The sequence below is a fragment of the Periophthalmus magnuspinnatus genome, chromosome 23, assembly GCF_009829125.3.
Source record: "Periophthalmus magnuspinnatus isolate fPerMag1 chromosome 23, fPerMag1.2.pri, whole genome shotgun sequence".
Taxonomy (NCBI): Eukaryota; Metazoa; Chordata; class Actinopteri; order Gobiiformes; family Gobiidae; genus Periophthalmus; species Periophthalmus magnuspinnatus.
In genome coordinates, this window is record NC_047148.1 from 20,388,628 (window position 1) to 20,409,760 (window position 21,133).

At 39.8% G+C, this 21,133-nt stretch overlaps 1 protein-coding gene across 2 annotated transcripts; it reads left to right on the forward strand.

Annotated features, from left to right (window-relative positions):
• Positions 1-5,666: 5,666 nt before the first annotated feature.
• On the forward strand, positions 5,667-18,762 carry LOC117391904 (lysosome membrane protein 2-like). 2 transcript variants are annotated; one of them, XM_033989845.2, is made up of 13 exons: positions 5,667-6,104; positions 9,614-9,771; positions 10,098-10,245; positions 10,374-10,565; positions 10,639-10,730; positions 11,000-11,119; positions 13,588-13,766; positions 16,688-16,806; positions 16,947-17,020; positions 17,087-17,141; positions 17,227-17,379; positions 17,530-17,568; positions 17,737-18,762. In XM_033989845.2, the coding sequence occupies exons 1-13, from the start codon at positions 5,982-5,984 to the stop codon at positions 17,845-17,847; spliced, it is 1,563 nt and encodes a 520-aa protein (XP_033845736.1). In that variant the 5' UTR covers positions 5,667-5,981; the 3' UTR covers positions 17,848-18,762. The 2 variants fall into 2 exon arrangements, with proteins under 2 accessions (XP_033845736.1, XP_033845738.1); XM_033989847.2 differs by lacking the exon at positions 17,530-17,568.
• Positions 18,763-21,133: the final 2,371 nt, after the last annotated feature.

The window sequence follows — 21,133 nt, forward strand, 5'->3', positions numbered from 1 at the left end:
GACTAACCCAGGACTAAACCAGGATTAACCCAGGGCTAAACCAGGACTAAACCAGGACTAAACCAGGACTAACCCAGGGCTAAACCAGGACTAAACCAGGACTAACCCAGGGCTAAACCAGGGCTAAAACAGGACTAAACCAGGACTAAACCAGGACTAAACCAGGACTAAACCAGGACTAAACCAGGACTGAACCAGGACTAACCCAGGACTAAACCAGGATTAACCCAGGGCTAAACCAGGACTAAACCAGGACTAAACCAGGACTAACCCAGGGCTAAACCAGGGCTAAAACAGGACTAAACCAGGACTAAACCAGGACTGTACCAGGACTAACCCAGGACTAAACCAGGGCTAAACCAGGGCTAAACCAGGGCTAAACCAGGACTAAACCAGGACTAAACCAGGACTAAACCAGGACTAACCCAGGGCTAAACCAGGGCTACACCAGGGCTACACCAGGGCTAAACCAGGACTAAACCAGGACTAAACCAGATCTAAACATGGGGAATCAGTGTTTCAGTTTTCTGCAGCTAAAACATAGAACAGTCTTCCTGAGACTCAGGCCTCAGCTTTGTCAATGTTTAAATTCAGGCTCCAAACAGTTCTGTTTATCTGTGCATGTGACTGAAAGGTTTTTATTCTGCCTTTTCTCTTTTAATGTTCATTTTATGACAGTTATTTGTGATTATTTATGTTTTGATTTGTTGTATTGTGATTTTAATGTCTTTCTTATTCTGTGAAGCACTTTGAATGACTTTGTGTCCAAATTGTGCTGTACAAATAAACTTGGTTTGTCTACACTTGTGTGTGAATGAGTGAGAGGTTTGTTAAAATGAAGCACATTGAGCACATAACGTCTCTGTGACTGATCCTGTCCACATTAATTAAGATTAAAATTATCTGTCACCATAAAAAGTGGACTGTTAAACTGACCCTCACATAATCAATTTGAACACTTTCGCAGGGTTTATATGAGTCCAATCTGTTTTAGCATTAATTTAACATTTTCTGAAATGTTATTAAGTAACACTGGACCCGAGTGCCTGTTTAACCCCAAAATCAAGAGTTATATTCACATTTTGAGAGGAAACAGGTAACTTTTGTTTATTTTAAAACATTGTAAAAGATGCCTTTTCCATCGTCAGCCCCATGACATGTAACTGATCCACTTGCAGCATTGTAGAAGTCCTCCTGAATAAAAGGAACCGTTCAGTTTATTTGTTTTCTTCAAATACAGATCTTTGAGAGAAGGAAACGCCATCACAATCCTAGGGGCAAACTGTTCCGGGTGGCCTCAGAGGGGAACTTACTGAAAAAACAGCAATTAAACTTCAGAAACACTGAGAATCATGTTTACATTTGTGTACAAACATAGAGAAGTCCCCACTGTGTTCAGTCATGTGAGACATCACTTATCATTATTAACCAACGCCTTTCTTGTTTTTTGCTGTTCCTTTAGGACTTCACCACCAGCTTTGTCTTTTAAAGCTGCCTCTATTAACTGTTAAAAAGATAAACTTATGTGTTATTTTACCTCAAGGTGAAAAACAGAACAAATTAGAATAAATAACACAAATAGTTAAACTTGCAGAGGCCTGTTTACCTGGACCAGCATCACCATCTTACCCAGACCTACAACGTACGGTAAACAAAGTGGCACAAACTTCAGCAGTAAAGAGAGAGAGAAAACTACAGGACATGTAAAACCACAGATAAAATATGGTTCGATTGAATAAAAGACCATGCAGTTACATCTGTTCACAAAGAGACAAACACTTCAACTATAACTCCTGAGTAAAGATTTTCTCGATAAAAATAATGTGTATAAAGTAAAGTCTTTTCTCACGACCGTTTGAAGGGGTGCCGAATTAACACTCAGGGAAGTTGAATTAATACTCTGAGAAGTTGAATTAACACTAAGGGATGTTGAAATAACACTGGGGAAAGTTGAATTAACACTCTGAGAAGTTCAATTAATACTAGCGGAAGTTGAATAAACACTCTGGGAAGTTAAATTAACACCAGGGGAAGTTGAATTAACACTATGAGGAGTTGAATTAACACTAGGGTTAGCTGAATTAACATTCGGAGAAGTTGAATTAACACTATGGGAGGCTGAATTAACACCAGTGGTAGTTTAATTGACACTCGGAGAAGTTGAATTAACACTAGAGGAGGCTGAATTAACTTCACTTATCTCACCTCTGGCAAATAGCCCCAACTCAGACCCCCATTTAAAAAAAGTCAAAATTACATTTTTTTTTAGTTCTCAGAATTCTGAAATATTTCACCCTGAAATTTTACCCTCTAGTTTTTGCTGTGCACAACTTAAGTGATGTTTTTTATTCAGAATATACCTACAAAAAGTGGTAGTATTTTTAATCATTGGGCTTGATTGAGCAAACTTTGTGGCGTGAGTAGTGTGAGTAAATCCCTGTAAATAATCCTAATGATTGATCAACATTGTTAGACTCTTAACAAAATGACACAATTTAATTAGGTTAAAAATGACTTTGCTACACAGTTTTATGAGGTAGATTTGTATTTTGGGTAAAAAAAAACTGTGGATTTGCTGTTGGCCTGTGCTCTCCATCTGAAACTACGGCCTCATCAAATTCTAGAAATCGATCTGTGGCACGGGTCAGATCCTACGTAAATGTGTCCGGTAAAGACAGGCGGCTGCTGCACATTCCAGGGGTCTCAAAGAAAAAGCTATTTTCTGACATTAGCACCTGCTCTGGTCAGCGATTACATAACCACTGCACAGAGGACATGCGAGTTAAAGATGCACATGGAAAAAAGTTTAAAGCATTTCTTCCTTGTGTGTCTCATAAATAAAAAAAAAACTGCAATTTGATCCAAATGTGTTCATGGAAAAAGGAAATTGTTCATTGTTTTTACATGAATGAATGTGTGCAACTTAAATGTATTAAAAAAAGATCACAGCTAAAACACTAACGTGACTGCCCTCTGTGAAACGGTGGGCTAGTGAGTTTTAATGCTTTGTTTCCTGTATCCTTAAATTGTGTGGAAACAAAAACATTAGGAAGAGAGATTATCACAAGTCTGTGGCCCTGAGCATGATACATCCTGTGCAGTGGATGTGAATGTGCAGGCACAAAATGAGATGTCAGGTTTATAAGGCTCCTGTTTTGCAGCAAGCATCTTTAAAAGTTCTGTTTTTTTGCATTCCCCGTTGAGCTTAATGCTATGACTTGCAGGACCAGTGAGCAGTTTGAACCAAAGAGAAACCGTGAGAGCTTAATTCTGTCCAAAAAGTTGCAAAATGAAGGCCATAAACACTGATTTCAACTGTTTTGACTGTTGCACAATGGGCTTCTGTGAAACCCTGTGAAAATGAGAACATTTTGAAGGACGGATGATTTGGTGAAGGCAGTACAATATTCAGTTTTATTAGTATTGGAAATATGAGGAAGTATGAGGAAGTTTGAGGAAGTACAAAGAAGTATAAGCAAATGTTTTTTCATGATTTGATTGAAAAAAATATCCCGTAACAGGGATAAGAAGCTTCTCAAATCAAAACTGACAAATCTCACGGAAGGGCGTCTTTTGTAAAATCACTCTTTTCTTATCAGTGCTGTAAGCTCTGAAACTCACTACTGCAAACAGAAATTAAGAGCAGTTTTTAAGTTTAAAATGTTCATCTCAAGACTTAAGTCTAGGCTCAAAACAAATATGTAAATTAATTGTGTGAGTAATGTCTGGGGGACGGGTGAAAACAGTGAGTGTCGAGTTGAATGTAGATAAGGAGCCTATTTTTAGTTAAATAATGTTTTAATAATGTTTTAAAATATTTTCTACAAATGTAATGTAAGTAGCATAGAGCAGCCCATTAGACGGGAGAGGAGAATTAGCACTTTCCACTAAAATGAATGTTTTTTGAGCTTTTTCTTTCAGCTTAGCTCTTTATCTCTCTGGTATGTTAATGATCAAAACAGAGCTGCCAGACCTGAGCGGGTCATGAGGTGAACAGTGACGGATGACACATTATTTATGTAGGCATACAACCTTAAAAACAAGTGAAGCTTATCATATCTACATGTGCCCTTATCAAACACAAATACTAATGACAGTGGACCACAAAATAATGTAAAATTGGTCATGAATGAGTGAAAGTAGAAGCATTCCTCTTAGAGTTTTAAAAAAGGGTTTTAGCGTACACTCAGAACTCACACATCTAGTATCTACTGTATAAATATATAATGCATCAGCAGAGGCTGCACTAGCGCTGGTTAATGATTGGCTGCAGGTGACGGAGTTTAGGTAGTGTCAGTCTTTTTAGGTTTAAATTGGAACAGGCAGAGACTCATGTTAGGAGCATTCTGTTTTCTGATTAGATAATTGTCAAAACACCAAATTCTAACGGAAACAAAATGGACATCATGTCCAATATTATTGTAAATAAAAATAAATCATCATTATTGTTACCAGTAAAATAAATATTTGATTTGAGTAAACCTCATATTTGGGGACACAGACAGGTCATGTGTATAGTCAGCTTCCTTTTAGTTCCTTTTTATATGACACAGAAAAGAAAGTGTTCTTTAGTCACTGTAAACTTTAGACATCGTAAACTCTTCCCTGTGTCATTTTTTGCAATGACTTATTTTGCTGGATTGGTGTGTGAGAGGTAATACTAAGTACTCAACACCATGAGTGTATGAGGTAATACTAAGTACTCAACACCATGAGTGTGAGAGGTAACACTAGCTGCTCAACACCATCAGTGTGTGAGGTACCACGAGCTGCTCAACACTGGGTAACGTGTAACCTTAGAGGTATATGCACGCAGTGAACAGGACCATCTGCTGGGATGACCTATGCGACCTCAGCATTAAAAGTGTGAGAGAGTTCAAGGATGTGCCAGCCTGTTCCACGGTTTTGGTCATAAATCACTATATCCAGTCTTAAAATACAAGCTTATGCAGTTAGTCAAGGGGAAATAGTATAATAATTAACTGTGCTGCCCAAAAATGTTTAAAATAATTCAATAATTAGTTGAACAAATGGTTAACATGACTAACATGCAGTTGTGGGTCAATTGTCTCCCAAGGGCATTTCAGTGAAGTAATGTCCTATTGAAACCGGGGGAACCCTGATTGCACTTTCCTGTTGTGTAAGTAAAGCTTTCAAGTTTTGAGTGCCTTTTCCCCCAACAGTGCAGCCTATACAATGCAAACTACAGGGGACAGGCCAGACAATTGACATATTTCCTTCTACCTATTTTTAAAACCAGGACAACACATGAAAAGGATGCTTGTTTAACTTTTCAGTAAGTCTTTGTATATGCTTATAGTCCCTGAATATTCACACCTTATTTTTTTCTATTCAACGTTGAGAGCTTGTCCTTGGCTGAAATATAAACGTATGTATCTGTTGCATAGTCAAAGTGTGATTCAGCGTTACAGATTTATACGAACCGGAAGTAGAATGACTCATAAAACATAAGTATCGCACTTTGCCGTGTCAATAAAAAAAAATAAAAATCCCATGACCAAAAAGAGAAGCGCACTGACCATCTTTCTTTTCTTTCTTTTTTTTTTCTTTTTCTTTTTTTCTTTTTGCGTGGGGGGGTTTACGTTCATTGAGCCGACGTCTGTGCGTAAACACCCTCACGCACCCTCGCGCGGCCACGGTTGACCAATCAGCGTGAGCCAAGGGAAGTGAGGGAGTCTTCGCAAGCCGCTACCGCTTTGAGGCATGTTTATGGGGGCTATTCATTTAGACTTTAGCATCGGACCGTTCGCGCCTCGCTTTACCATAACTCCGAGCGCACATTTGCTCCTCAGTTTGCGCGTGAACTCGTGGCGCACTGGCACATACACATTCCTCATTCAACTTTGCAGCAAAACAAAAGACTCCGCAACTCACTCAAGTAGCGGCAGCCGGTGCAAGAAAAGTGAAGCCACCCTGCAAACTCCGACCTGCGCATCCTTTGCTCCTCAGCACCTGCCACCATGACCCGCAGATCGTGCGCAATTTACGCAGTGGGGGTTATTTGCTCCACCTTGCTCATTGTCGGAATTGGTTTAGTTGTGGCTCAAGTCTTTCGCACTGTGATGCACAACCGTCTCAAAAAGGTAAAACTGCACTACATTACTACTACACTACTTTACTTCTGCACTCCTTTATTACTGCACTACTTTACTTCTACTCTACTTTACTCCTACACTACTTTACTCCTCCACTACTTTACTCCTACACTACTTTACTCCTCCACTACTTTACTTCTACACTACTTTACTTCTACACTACTTTACTCCTACACTACTTTACTCCTCCACTACTTTACTCCTCCACTACTTTACTTCTCCACTACTTTACTTCTACACTACTTTACTCCTACACTACTTTACTCCTACACTACTTTACTTCTACACTACTTTACTCCTACACTACTTTGCTCCTACACTACTTTACTTCTACACTACTTTACTTCTACACTACTTTACTCCTACACTACTTTACTTCTACACTACTTTACTCCTCCACTACTTTACTCCTACACTACTTTACTCCTACACTACTTTACTTCTACGCTACTTTACTCCTACACTACTTTACTTCTACGCTACTTTACTCCTACACTACTTTACTCCTACACTACTTTACTTCTACGCTACTTTACTCCTACACTACTTTACTCCTACACTACTTTACTCCTACACTACTTTACTCCTACACTACTTTACTTCTACACTACTTTACTCCTAGACTATACTTCTACACTACTTTACTCCTCCTCTACCTTACTGCTCCACTACTTCACTGTCTCCTGCAGTAGCGCACGAGGAGACGCTCAAACCCATGTGAAGTTGTGAGAAAGTGCTCTGCTGTGCCCTTTGTTTTTCACACAAGCTCAAGCTGAACGAGAAGCTCTTGCCCCTTTAAATCAGCTCTGAAAGTTGAATTATAGAAAAAGCCAAAGTTAAATCTGTCAACTGGACAAAAAGTTGTGGTAGTGAAAACGTTCGGCTGCTCATCCACGCCGCTTTTTCAGTTCTGTTTTTTCAGTGTTTTCAGTTTCTGTTTTGTGCAGTTGACAGGTTTAACTTTGTTTTTTTTGCTGTGGATTGGACCTGGACGACTGAGGGATTACACAGACATAACGGGTTAATACTAATTTTGAAAGAATCATTATTGTAGTGTCCAAATCAGACCAAACTGACTGAGTTTAAACGGGGTGCAGGGTCTATATACTGTTCCATTAAGCGTCATTATTTGGAAACACACCCTTTTGCACCCCTGTACATCCTGCTGTACTATTTTATCGTTAATCTGCAGTGAATATTTGTCAAAAACACACTACACCTTTTAAGCAAACACATATTTTCCTCTTCCTGTAGGTTATTTCAATTGCCCTGTGTGGTTTTAGATCAAGATATAAGGCAGGTCACTGAAGGTCACCCTGAAGTGACCGCCGAGCCTTATTTGAGCGTTGTAACAGCCCACATTTGTCAGCGTCTTTGAACTATCCATCAAACCGTGTTTCATAGACCACTACGTATCAGGCTACATGTTTGCTTAGCTCCAACTGTTTTCAAAGTTATCTCACAGTGTTTGCTTTGTTCGAGCAGAAGTGGAAATTATGAAAGTTTGCTCGCTGTTTTTTTTATTTTTAAAGTTTGGCAAGAGTTTTGTTAAGATGTTTATGGACTGCACATGAAAGAGGCAGAAGTGTATGTGGGGTGTAACAAGGACAACAGGACACAATGACTCTGGGTCTGACCTCACGTTACCTTACGCTGGCCGAGTGTTTTGGCTGCCATTTAGCCCTGTTAAATGATGGATCACACGTTTGTATAAAGTCATGGGCTAAATAGAGATATGACATGCGCTTAGTATCAACGGGAAACGGGCTGCACACTCTGAGTCCTTTCCACATCAAGCTAAAGTTTAATATTAAAAAAAAAAAAAAGAAAAAATTGAATTCTTGTTCCCCAATTTTTTGCTAACCATACCATTTTCTGACCTATGTAAATCCGTTACTGAAATGTGCTTCAGGGCGTGACCCTTGCTCGACTTGCAGTAGTGGTAGTGTGATTTATTTCAGGCAGCTCATGTTACTGCTTTGCCCACTTCCACCAGTGGGAAGAATCCCATTCCATGAATTCTCACAGCAGTTTTCCCCCCGTGTGCCGAGCTGCTTCACAGGCGGCTTACTGGAGAACTTGCTTTTTTCCTACCCACTGTGACTTCGGGGTTGTATCACGTATTTGTTGTAGCATAATTCCTTTTTTTACATGGCTACAGTTTTAAACCATATTTTCAGAACAAATTTGGTGCGATTCTTGGGTTGATGTGGTTTAACAGTGTAATTATAGCTAACATTGATCTTTTGTAATTAGATTGTAAATAAAAAGCTAATTTAAAACGCCAACAAAACTAAAGTCAACACTGTAGATTTATAGAGGCCAGAAACATTTTATTATGTATAATTAAACAGAGCTGAGACAAGGATGGGATTCAGTTCAAGAGCTAGGTCTGTATTGGGTGTGTGGCCTGTACTACTGAGGCAAACCCATTTCCAGCATGCAAAGCAAGCCCACCGCAATGTCTCATACTGTGCGTCGTATTATTCAGATCAAGGTATTTTCCTGCCCTTACCTTACATCAAAGCTCTAACAGTATGTTTCTGTGTGTACACCTGCCACTAGTGTTTTCATATAGGGAGTGGTACTATAGTTGAGAAGAGCTTGAACTGTTAGTCTTCCTGTTATTTGTTTGTATTTTATTTAACTTATAGCATGAAGCGTAGCCAGTGGCAGTGAAAAGCATTGTGCATTCATTTAAGGTGACAGCTTTATTGTCCTTGTTTGCCAAGTAAATCTTTTGTTTCTGAATAAGACAAGAGGATCCCACAGCAGAAGGGGGGTCAAGCTGTTGGGTAGTAATGGGAAGTGCTTTTATTTTCAGTTGTTACACTCTTCCTCCATACACCGAACTGACATAATTAGGCCAAAGTGAAGTTTTTACTTGGTACTTTCTGAAATGGTTCTCCCCACCCCCTTCCCCTGCTCCCCGTGTTTTCTAATTCTTCTGAGGATCCCTGTGGTGACAGAGGCTATCCTTGTCCTTTATGGTATCTAAAGTTTGCTGTGGGTCAGACTTGGTGCCCCTTGTGAAAGCAGGAGAATGCATGTTTGTGGCATTGCCTAAAGCCTCAGAACCCCAGAGGAATGTGGTCTACATCATTAAGGTCACAGTCCTGCTCTGCCAGTGGGCATCCAACTCTCCACATCACATGATCCACCAGCCACTCTCCCTGAGCACTCGTCGTCATGGGCAACAGCTGACAATAGGTCTGTGGAAGGGTTCCCCGACGCCCCTAATACCATTCATGTGCACCACCGGGGCTCCAGGCAGAAACAGATTGTAGTCTCTCTACCTCCCACTCACCAGGGACGTTTTTTACTGGTTTATTTTCAAAGAGCAGATTGAAAAGAAATGCAAAACAAATAAAATCACATTCATACTGCCGTTACCCTTTACTACGTAGAAGCAGATATTTTTTACATTAACTGCTGTGTAGTCCAAGACCCAATGTGCTCTTCAACATGAGTGAAGAGCGTCTGTATTGTGTCTGCAGGAGATTGTTTTGGTGGAAGGCAGCCGTGTGTTTGAATCATGGAAAAGACCCCCTCCCCCGGTGTACATGGAGTTCTTCTTTTTCAACATAACAAATGTGGAGGCAGTTCTGACTGGGGCCAAACCTCAGGTCACGCAAGTAGGACCTTACACTTACAGGTAGGATGCAGATGTTTATCTGACTATTATCCCTGTGCTCGATTCCAAATCGGATCAGGCAAACAATCAAAGTGTCAGATCCTGCTGTTGTCTAAGGCAGTGGTTCCCATTCTGGGGGACGCCAAAGATTTTGGGTGTTGCCTGGAGATTTGCCTGGACAACAAAATAATATTTGTACAAATTAAATAGAAAAAAACGTAGAAGCATGATGACAATAATATTTGTTTATTATTTTATTCACAAATTTGATCTTCGTTTTAGAGTCTATCAAATTTTAAAGGGAAATAATGAATGTGAAAAAAATGATCACTTTTCTATTTGCCCAGAGAATACAGGTATAAGGACAACGTTAGTATGGTGGAAAATGGTACAAAGGTGTCAGCATACAACACAAAAAGCTTTGTGTTCCTGAGAGACAAGTCTGTTGGAGATCCGACCGAAGACAACATCACCACAGTGAACATCCCGGCCTGGGTGAGTCTCATCTTTCCCTCGGATTTTGGTCATGGTTTTCTGTCTTTATCCTAAACACAAACATTTACCTTGTCTTTTGTTTCCTATTAATTCTATAAACCCAAATTTGTATATATGTGTGTTTTTAGGCTGTAATGAACAAATTAAAAGGGAATTTTTGGAAGGCATCAATGGTTTCCGTGTGGATGAATTCCATTGGAGCTGGTTTCTTCACTACACGTTCTGTCAATGAGCTGCTCTGGGGCTATGAGGACCCACTACTGGCACGTCTCTCTGTGATCAGCCCTGATGTTGATAAAATATTTGGATTAATGGTTAATGTATGTACTTTCTTGCACATCGTCCCTTAAGAAATTCTCTGGGATTTAAATTGTAAATCCTCTTCATTTTTAGAAAAATGGGACCAATGATGGGGAGTTTGTGTTCCACACTGGTGAAGAGAACTACCTGGATTATGGACGGGTGGTGACCTGGAAAGGCCAGAGGTACTGCAAAACAAAATATCTTTCTCTCTTGTATTGCATGTAGCTGATTTTGGCGTCTTTAGAGGGCGGGGCATCCTTTGTAATGGTATTTCAAATGGCTTTTAGCAACCTCATTTGCCCTCCATGATTGTTTTAAGTTCCTTTGAGGCTTTAAATTGCACTTTACCCATGAGAAACAATCACCAAGATTACACCATATCCTGTGTAAACCTATTAAACAGAAATCTGTCCACAAATCTAAGTGCTTTCTACTCGTATGCCATTTGTAGTGCGCTGACATTCTGGACCACAAACCAAAGCAACATCATCAACGGATCAGATGGAAGCGCCTTTCATCCACTGATAGACAAAAATGAGCGTATCTATATCTTCACTCCAGACTTATGCAGGTACAGTATCTTTGGAAGGAGGCCTGTGACAATAACACATTTTAATATATATTACTACTGAAAAAATGGAGCCCAAGGAACGAGAAATGAATATAGTTATTCCTGTGATACGCCTTTTCAGCAGAATGTCAATGTGTAATTCTCAAACACAAATTTTAGGCATCTTAGGGAAACACAACAAGCTTTTGATTTCCAAATAGGCTCTGCCAAGTGTCAGACTAATGGCAACATATTTAATGTGAATATATGGGAGATTATTACACACTCTGTACTTACTCATACTTATACTTGTAAGGCTCTTTTCATCTGAAAATGCAGCTGCAGATCTTTTCCTGGAGTCCGGACGTTATCCCCATAGGCCTTGAAGTCCATGTTATCATAACATCCAGATCATTTACAAACTTCTCTGTGGGTCTCTTCTGTTCGTCATATTTGAGCCATATCAGCCATAGTGTGAGGCGTTTGAAACAATGAGGAATTTGTCTGTTTCTCTTTCTTGAAAAAAGTGCAGTACAGTTTATTAAAGCTGCCATCTGTAAGTTTATTAGATTTTTTTTCAGTATTAGATTGCAGATATGAATCCTGTCTCCCCTTTTCCTTCACCCCTGGTCTTTGTCCTGGCTCACCCGGGGTCTCTGGCTCACCCGGGGTCTCTGGTCTTCTTCTGTCAGACCAAACCTGGCACACAATCAGACAGCAACTAACATAGACGGCCTCTAGTGGTGATATGTGAGAATACAGCAGGAGGGGCTCAGCTCTAATTACAAATGGCATCTGTAAATAAGGCATATTATGTTTTAAACTATAACATGCATAGATCATTATTTTCATTTTGATCATATCAAGCTCAACTTACTTAATAAAAGAATCGGGCCCGTTGACTTTCTGTTCAAAAGTGCAGACCTGAGCCAAGTCTCTTCAAAGAGAAATGTGTATGAGTATGAGTATTTTCAGCTACAGGTTCTTATTGTTGGAGAAAAGTTTTTAGTATTTTTAAATTCTGCTTGTGGATCCAGAGTCTGGATTTTATTTAGTTATTTTTTGTTGTATGAACAGGGACGTTGATGGCAGTAGGAGGCATGACTCAAGCCCCAAATCTCAAAGATGCATGACTCAAGAGTTGTGTTCTGATTCAGTGAAAAAGTGACTAGGGAGAACAATTATAACATGATTAAAACACTTAAAAGTCAGTTTAACATATTACTTCACCTTTGCTCTACAATTATATAGATTTTATAGAAATAAGGAAAGGCAAACTTCATAATACTGTGATTTGTCAAATTTATACCAGTAAGAATTAGTTCCCAGACATCTAAGTCTAAGGCAAAGGTCACAGATGTGCAATTGTGAAATCATGGCCAAAAATGAACTGTTGCACATTTTAAACCTCCTTGTTTCATTTAAAATACTTGCTGCTGCAAACCTCCCCCTCATTTGTTGATTATGAAATAATCCCTCTAAGTGCTGACCTTACCTTTGACACAGATTGGACGTACGAAACAAACATCCCCCAAATGTTGACAATCAACTTTCACCTACAAATTTATTGCCCTTTTTACTCATGCAACCTTTTCCTGGACATCCCTGTCATTGTGAGCACAGACAATGCTCCTTGTTTCCTACAAAGCAGGATATGTCTCATGTATTAAGTTTAAAGAAAAGGTCTGGACATCACCTAATCATACTAGAGTCTATTTATAGATCTTTAAATGCCTTCTGTTGAAGCGTACATTGTACACAACCTAGAATAAATTAAAACATTTGTTTTGTGAACATTTCTATGCTGTTTTCACATTTTGCTTTACAGTTGTACATTTCATCCATTAGATTTTGTAGGACGGGTCCTTTTACTAAGTTGCCTCTCCTACACAAAATAGTTGACGGCCTGGGGCCTCATTCTTTCTGCGGAGCTGCTCCCTTTTGAGGGAAAGGTCTGAACAGTATGTTAGCACAATGATAGAACTCTGGAACGGACTCTATAGGTCTGTTTGTTCCAACAGTAATTCCCAGACCCACAGACACAGTTTGTTCAGCTGATTCTCTGCGTTTGAATCAAATGTGATGGTGGAAGCTGTTATCATTAGCATCCTCATTGAAGGTAGAAATAAAACTAAAAATAGTGTTAAGATTTCAAGCTTCAATGTCAAAAGAGCATATTTGAGGTATAAAAAATATAATCTGTTAAGTTATCAGAGTTTCATGTAACCTGTTTGGATTCTGGGCCGTCTGATGGGATAATGGCCAATTTAAACATTGACCAGACTTTTTTAAAATGACAGAATATGCCAAGTGTATAATAAAGTTTACTTTTCCCCATACGTAACATTATGCAGTATGTGTCTTTCCATTATTGTTTCCTATTACTAAAACAAATAAGTGCACTTACTCCCTACGTCCACGCCTCATTAAAAGTGTCACCTTACTGAAAATGGTATGAAGTGTGTTTACTTTGTTCCTCTTGTAACTAGGACAATCTACATGGAGTTTGAAAAGGATGTGGAGGTCAGAGGCATCCCAGCTTATCGCTTTACACCGCCACGTTCTGTCTTAGCCAGCAAAGAGGAGAACCCAGACAACGAGGGCTTCTGTGTCAGTCCACAGGAGTGTCTGGGAACAGGCCTTCTTAAAGTCAGCCCCTGTCGTAAAGGTAAACGTCGACTTCTCTGCGTCGTTGAGTGACCACACCCACAATTTTTAACTCCTCTCTCCTTTGACTGAAATGTACGATTTGAGCTCTTTCATTTGTACTGATTATACCTTCACTGCTGTTACTTTTCACATTTCTTAATGCTAATAGTTTATTTATTAACTGAAATAATTGACTTTGAAAATAGCTCCTTCTATTGGACACTTCATTCACCAGGACTGTACATACAAATAAAAGGTGCCACTTCATTTAACTCATTTAATTCACAAATTTTAACTCCTATTTACTTTTTTTTTTGTCAAAGTTTTGTTTTTCATACCATCTAATCCATAGTCTTTTCACACCTTCAGCTCTGAACAGTTTGACGCACCATACCGTGTTCTTCACAGCTGACAGTGGTTTTGCTCTTCTCAGCACATCTAAAAATGACTTGTACGCTAACAGCACAGTTAAAGCGCTTTATAATTAGATGCAGACAGCACACAGCGCCCTCATTCTGACCCAAAGAGCAGCTTTTTACAAAATATCTGCGTCTGGACAACAGATATATTGGCTCAGCTACATAGAAAAACATGTGTAAAGCTACATTTTTGTAGGAATTCACAAAGGAATGTAGATCAATAGGCTCATCATTTAAAACGATCGTCTGGATCCCTTGGTGTCCCCCTGCTCGCCCCCTCCCTCTCTCTCTCTCTCTCGCTCGCTCACTCTCTCTTGCTCACTCTCTCTCACTCTCTTACCCTCTCTCTTTCTCTCTCACTCACTCTTGCTGTCTCTCACTCTCTCTCTCGCTTTCTCTCGACCCTCTATCTCTCTTACACTCTCTCTCTTACACTCTCTCTTGCTCACTCTCTCTCACCCTCACTCTTTCTCTCTCACACTCTCTTGCTCATTCTCACTCTCTCATTCTCTCTCTCACCCCGTCTCTCTCACTCTCTCTCTTGCTCATTCTCTCTCTCTCTTTCTCTTTTTGTCTCTTGCTCTCTGTCTCACGCTCTCTCTCTCTCTCTCACTCACTTTCACTCTCTCTCTTGCTCATTCTCGCTCTCGCTCTCACTCTCTTTTTCTCTCTTGCTCTCGCTCTCTTTCTTTCTCTTGCTCATTCTCTCTCACTCTCTCTTTCTTTTTCTCTCTTGCTCTCTCTCTCTTTCTCTCTCTTGCTCATTCTCTCACTCTCTCTTTCTCTTCTTCTCTCTTGCTCTCTCTCTGTCTCACACTCTCTCTCTCATTCTCTTTCTCTCTCTTGCTCATTCTCTCTCACTCTCTTTCTCTTTTTCTCTCTCTCTCACTCGTTCCTGCCTGTCACAAAGAGTTTCACGGGGCAGAGTAGTAACGTCGCAGGCGCAGATAAATCAGAACATGCATCAGAAGGTGCATCGTTAGAAGGATCAAACTGCACTAGTCTAGGTGATCTTCTGCATTTTTATTTATTTTATTTATTCTCTTCGCTGTGGTGTAGCTTGATTGTTGCAAGTTTACCCACTTTTCAGACCTGAGCAGTACAGGATGTGCTGGGTCAAACATCAAACAAACATCAACTGAAACATTGCACCTTTCAAACCTGGAGTCACTGGCTCATGTTCTGACACTTTGGTTGCTAAAATAACACAATCAAACCTAATATGGTTGTATTTGACAAACTCCAGGCCAGAATCAGGTGACCGGGCTTACCGCCCTCAGCTACTGAGCGAGTCAAGGTCAGGTGGCGGCTGAAGAGTGTGAGCTGTGTCACATGAGCTGTTTATAAAGAAACAGACAGAAATGAGATCAAAAAAGGACTAGACTCTATATAATATTTGTTGAAATAGACTTTTTTTTAAATTAGCAACATTAATTAGTAACATATAACAGTGTTCCTAAAATCTTTTTGTCTGTGTGGAGACGTAAATCTGTACAGTCACTGAACCTGCTTCTCTCATGGAAAAAAAATCAGGCCCTCCCTGTAAGTCCTTTATTATATCAACATGATTTAAAGTGAAGATATTGGTTAAAATAGGTTAAGTAAGTGTGTGTGTGTGTGTGTGTCTGGGGGGGGGGGGGTGTATGCACGAGGTGATCTTGGTGATCTTGGAGGTTGTCACAACTCAAGTGTGTGTGTATACACGTGTGTGTGTGTGGGGGGGGGGGGGTGCGTGTGTGTGCGTGCGTGTGGGGGTGTGTGTGTGTGTGTGGTGATCTTGGAGGTTGTCACAGCTCAAGTGTGTGTGTATACACGTGTGTGTGTGTGGGGGGGGGGGGTGCGTGTGTGTGCGTGTGGGGGTGTGTGTGTGTGTGTGGTGATCTTGGAGGTTGTCACAGCTCAAGTGTGTGTGTATACACGTGTGTGTGTGGGGGGGGGTGCGTGTGTGTGCATGTGTGTGTGTGTGTGGAGATCTCGGAGGTTGTCACAGCTCAAGTGTGTGTGTATACACGTGTGTGTGTGTGGGGGGGGGGGTGCGTGTGGGGGTGTGTGTGTCTGTGTGTGTGTGTGTGTGTGTGTGGTGATCTCGGAGGTTGTCACAGCTCAAGTGTGTGTGCTCAGGTGACAACAGGTGTTTGCTGTTTGTGTTTTGTCTGTTGCCAAACACAGGAGCAGGAAAGTTCTTACCTCTGCCCCAGTTTATGATGGACCGACTATGACCTTGTGTGACTCTACTGTCGTCATGTACTTTACATTTATAGTTTCTTAGTGTTTTTTTTGCAGGATAGTCAACTCTTAAGACTCACTTTTGTTTATCATAAGAAATACAACATTAGATTAACATGATACATTAAAAATTGTTGTTTTCTCTTTTCTTAAACTGCTCGCTCAGTCTGTCTGTCAGGAAAGGTGAGTTACAACAGTGTCACTCTCCCACTGCTTTGGTTCGGTGTCTTGTTTGATTATATTTAAGTTAATTTCTGTCACTTAAATACGTTCTCCTCTTTTTTTTCTTTGACAGGTGCTCCCGTCGTGGCGTCTTTTCCTCATTTCTACTTAGCTGATGAAAAATACGTGGCAGCCGTCGAAGGATTGTCTCCTGAAAGAGTCCACCACCAAACGTTTCTTGACCTTAACCCGGTATGTCCCCAGACTAATTATATGGGAAAAAGATACTACGACCCCATCTAGAGGTCGTTGGGTGAACTGCAGAACAGATTAACCCACATTTGCATGAGTATTTCGGTTTCTATTAATAATGACATTGTTTTTGCTTTCAGACAACCGGTGTGATTGTGCGTGCAAACAAGAGAGCGCAGGTCAACATCTTAATTGGCAGGGTTGGCGGATTTCCGTAAGTGTTTGTATTTGAACGACTACAATTGTACTATGACTTACTTACTTTGTTCTTGATGTACAGAAAAACAAGGGTGTTTACAAATGAAACAATCATGCCTGTGATGTTTCTTAATGAGGTAAACTCTTCGATTGAAATAAACTGTATTAACTGAAGTTTTGTATTGTTTGTAAGTACTTCCTTTTTTTTTTCCTTCATTGCAGAGTGTGGAGATCGATGAGGCTTCTGCAGGAAGAGTGCACAAGTTACTTTTGATTGTCACCGTTGTGTCAAATTTCCCCCTGATTATTGTGGCTCTCGGGGCTATAATGCTGGCTGTTTTCATCATCCTCCTTTACCGCGCTCATAGAGAGAAGGTAAGTGACAAATAAATCTGACTTTTTCTAATGTTGAATTCAATAAAACTTTACTTGCTTTGCTAATAATGGGTAACATTTGTTTGGTTTCTGTTGCCTGCGCCTAATACTTCTGCCTTTGCATGCATTCAACATCCTGTCTTTGTGCAGAATGGAGCTAATGTTTTGTTTACCAAGGCCATTTATGCTGTAAGTGTTACTTGCTCTTATTAACAGCATGTGCTGTGGAAGTACTGTTTGTAATCTTTTAAATTTACATATTAATAGCTTGGTAAATTGTCTTTTATCAGAGAAAATGTGCCAAGCTATTAATATCGAAAAGTAAATACTAAATGTCCTTTTCACTTTTTTCTGTAGACTCATTCTGAAGATGAAACGTCATACAGTCCTGTTAGTGGAAAAGAAAAGGAAGACCCTCAGAACGGCACATATATTGGTATGACTGAAAAAGTTGATGGACAAGCTTAATTTCATTTGTATCTTTCAGATCTTTAAGGGGTTTTTATGTGGTTTCCATTTTTAAAACACACATAATTTAATACAGTGTAATATGTCGGGGACACATTGTGTAGGTTCCTTATGACCTAGATCCCACTTTTCACCCACACTTGGTAAAGTTGGTCAAGTGCTGTTGTGTTTTACTCTTTGGTTCTTAGATCTAGTGTTTGCTAAAAAATGGACCACTATGAGACATAATGTGAGTCGCCTAACTGTGAATTTTTAAATTTGTCTTTTGTATATTACAATTCATCCCAAACCAAATACAGTATTATTTAGTTTCAAGAGCTACTGTTACTACTGTTTTGTTAGCGCTGTATGAAGGTAGTTATCGTTAATACCTGAGAAGCTGTCAGGTGGCACATGTGTAAATATACAATTTAAAATAAAATACAAAGTACAGAACTGCTGACATTCCTGTCAACATAATCTGTTGGGAATGACTATTACACATTGTATTTCAGTTACTTACATTTTGTAAAAAACAAATTTTGTTTGTAAATATAATGGTTTTAGTTTTAAATCTAGGTCTTTGTTTTCTAGAGTTGTATTTCAGTTCAAATGTGGTGCCCACACATCAGGTTTAGAACATTTCATTGTTGTATTTATCATTTTAAATACTGTTTTGCTTGAATCCTGTAGATTTCATTGGAAAAGACTAAGAACGTAATACAATACTGGTAGAATTGCTGTGTTTTTATTTGAAGGTATTAAATCTTAAGTGTAACTTTATTAAAGGTCAACATGGACCCAGCCCTCGGCTGCTGCACTACTGTAACAACTTATTGTTACTGTCTTTGCTTTTTGTAGTTTTTAATTTTATTTCACACAGACTGCATGTCACATTTTGCCAACTCAACGTATTCAATAAATACTGAAAGTATTTGTCCTGAGTCTCTACTTTTGCTTTTAGGAGAGGTGCAAAATGAGTAGTTCTGATGATTTCATACAAAAGATGTAAGTATTACATAGAATTTATGTATGTACGGCGACCTTGAGAGCCTTGAAAGGCGCCTAACAAATAAAATGTATTATTATTATTATTATTATAGAAGTAACATTTGAATTAAAAGTGAATTTTGGGCAAAGCAAAATTCCTTTCATTTGTACTTACATTTTTCTCAAAAGGCTGATGTCTGATTTTAATGCAAATGAAACATAGTGAGAAACTTTGCCGCGGTTCTTGTCTCTATTGAATCCACACAGATATTCTGTCTTAATCATTTATGCATCAAACTACGCCAATATGAGGCGGACTTTGAAAAAATGAAAAAAGGAACTAAAGGAACATAAAGTGTCCTGCTCACAGCGTCTGGACAGACTCTGGAGATCTGCACCATGTGACCAGCTCAAATAACACTCAGTTTGAATAAAAGTCAAAAGAAAAGTGTTTATGTGTCAAAAGTCATTCAAACATGTGGCTAATGAAGGTCAAGAGAGTCACCTGTGATTTAGACTGAACATTAAGGCCTGAGTCAAGACACCGTGTCACAATAAGTGTAATACCAGTTTAAATAGAAGAAAAATATAAAAACGAATGTACTTTTGTGTAACTTTTATGCAAGCAAACATTAAATAAAAACTATCTGGCCAGCTCAGAAACATTTAATAAAACATTTGAACAATAATCGATATTTATAGAAGAGATTATGCAGATTGTACTTAGGGTTTTTTATGCAGCTAAGACAATGATTTTGCCAGGGCAATTTTTTGGAATGTCGACTAAAGACTATCTGAAGTTCTGCAGCTTATGAGTTTGTAATCTTTAGTAAAATATCCTTTTTGGAATATTTAGAAATGGTTAATCAGTGCATTGATCATTATGTACAATAACAAGTGAAAAAACAAAAATAAGAAAATCAGAAATGATTTTATATTATTTCAATGAAGAGGAAATTGAACGATTAAAGCCGCAAGCGGCATCGAACGGCCCTCGCGGGCGGTGCTTCGCACTCAGCCCACTCCCTGTGGGTGGCGCTGATGCGCCACTTGCCTCTGTTTTATTGCACCATTGGGCTGCACTTGTCACCAAACAAAGTCAAAACACATTGGAAGCGCTGGTGCATATAATGCAAAAACATGGTTTTTCCAGGCATCGCCATGGCAACACCGTGGAAAATACAAACTTTGCCCCCTGGACTTTTTTGACAGGGATGACCCGAAGAATCACTGTGCCAAATGTCATGTTCGTCATTGAAGGTAATAAGTCATTATAAGACTTTGAAATGTACAAAAATTTGGAAATTTTCCCATTAGGATAACAGGGGTTGTTTTGCGCATCGCCATGGCAACCGAGTGAAAAATATGACATGGGTCCGATTGACTTTTTTGATCAGGATGACATGAAGAGTCATTGTGCCAATTTTCACATTATTCCGTGAAACTACTATTGGGAACAACTGGGAGGTTTCCCATTAGATCAGATCAGATCTGATCTGCCTTTATTAGTCCCACAGTGGGGAAATTACAGTGTTGCACCGCACAGTTAAATAACAGAAGGAAAATGGTACATGCAATAAAACAAGATAATAGATAAATAGCTTAAAATAATTTAAAAAAATAAACTTAAAAATAAACTAAAAATAGATATTGCACCTGGGTGTGATTCAGTGACTTGAGTATTGCACATGGGTGTGGTTGAATGACACATGTTCAGTGTTAACTGTGTTCATTGTACAGTCTGACAGCAGCAGGAAGGAAAGACCTGAAACCTTCACACAGCGAGGGTGAATCAGTCACTGAAGCTGCTCTCCAGGGCAGACAGAGCGTCCTGCAGGGGGTGAGACTCATGGCCCAGCATAGAAATGACCTTAGCCAGGACCCTCCTGTCCCCCACCTCCTGCACTGAGTCCAGAGGACAGCCCAGGACAGAGCTGGACTTCTTGATGACCTTGTCCAGCTTCTTCCTTTCCCTCTCTGTGATGACCACACCGTACAGGATGATGCCACCACAGAGTCATAGAAGGTCTTCAGGAGTGGCCCTCTCACTCCAAAAGACCTGAGTCTCCTCAGGAGATAGATCCTGCTCTGGCCCTTCCTGTACAGTGCGCCTGTGTTGTGAGTCCAGTCCAGTTTGTTGTTCAGATGAACACCCAGGTACTTGTATGAATCCACTCTCTCAATGTCCCTTCCCTGGATGTTCACTGAGGGGGCAGTAGAGTGGCGTCTGCGGAAGTCCACCACCATCTCCTTGGTAGGATAACATTGGATAACATTGGCAGTTTGGCGCATCGCCATGGCAACACAGTGCAAAAAA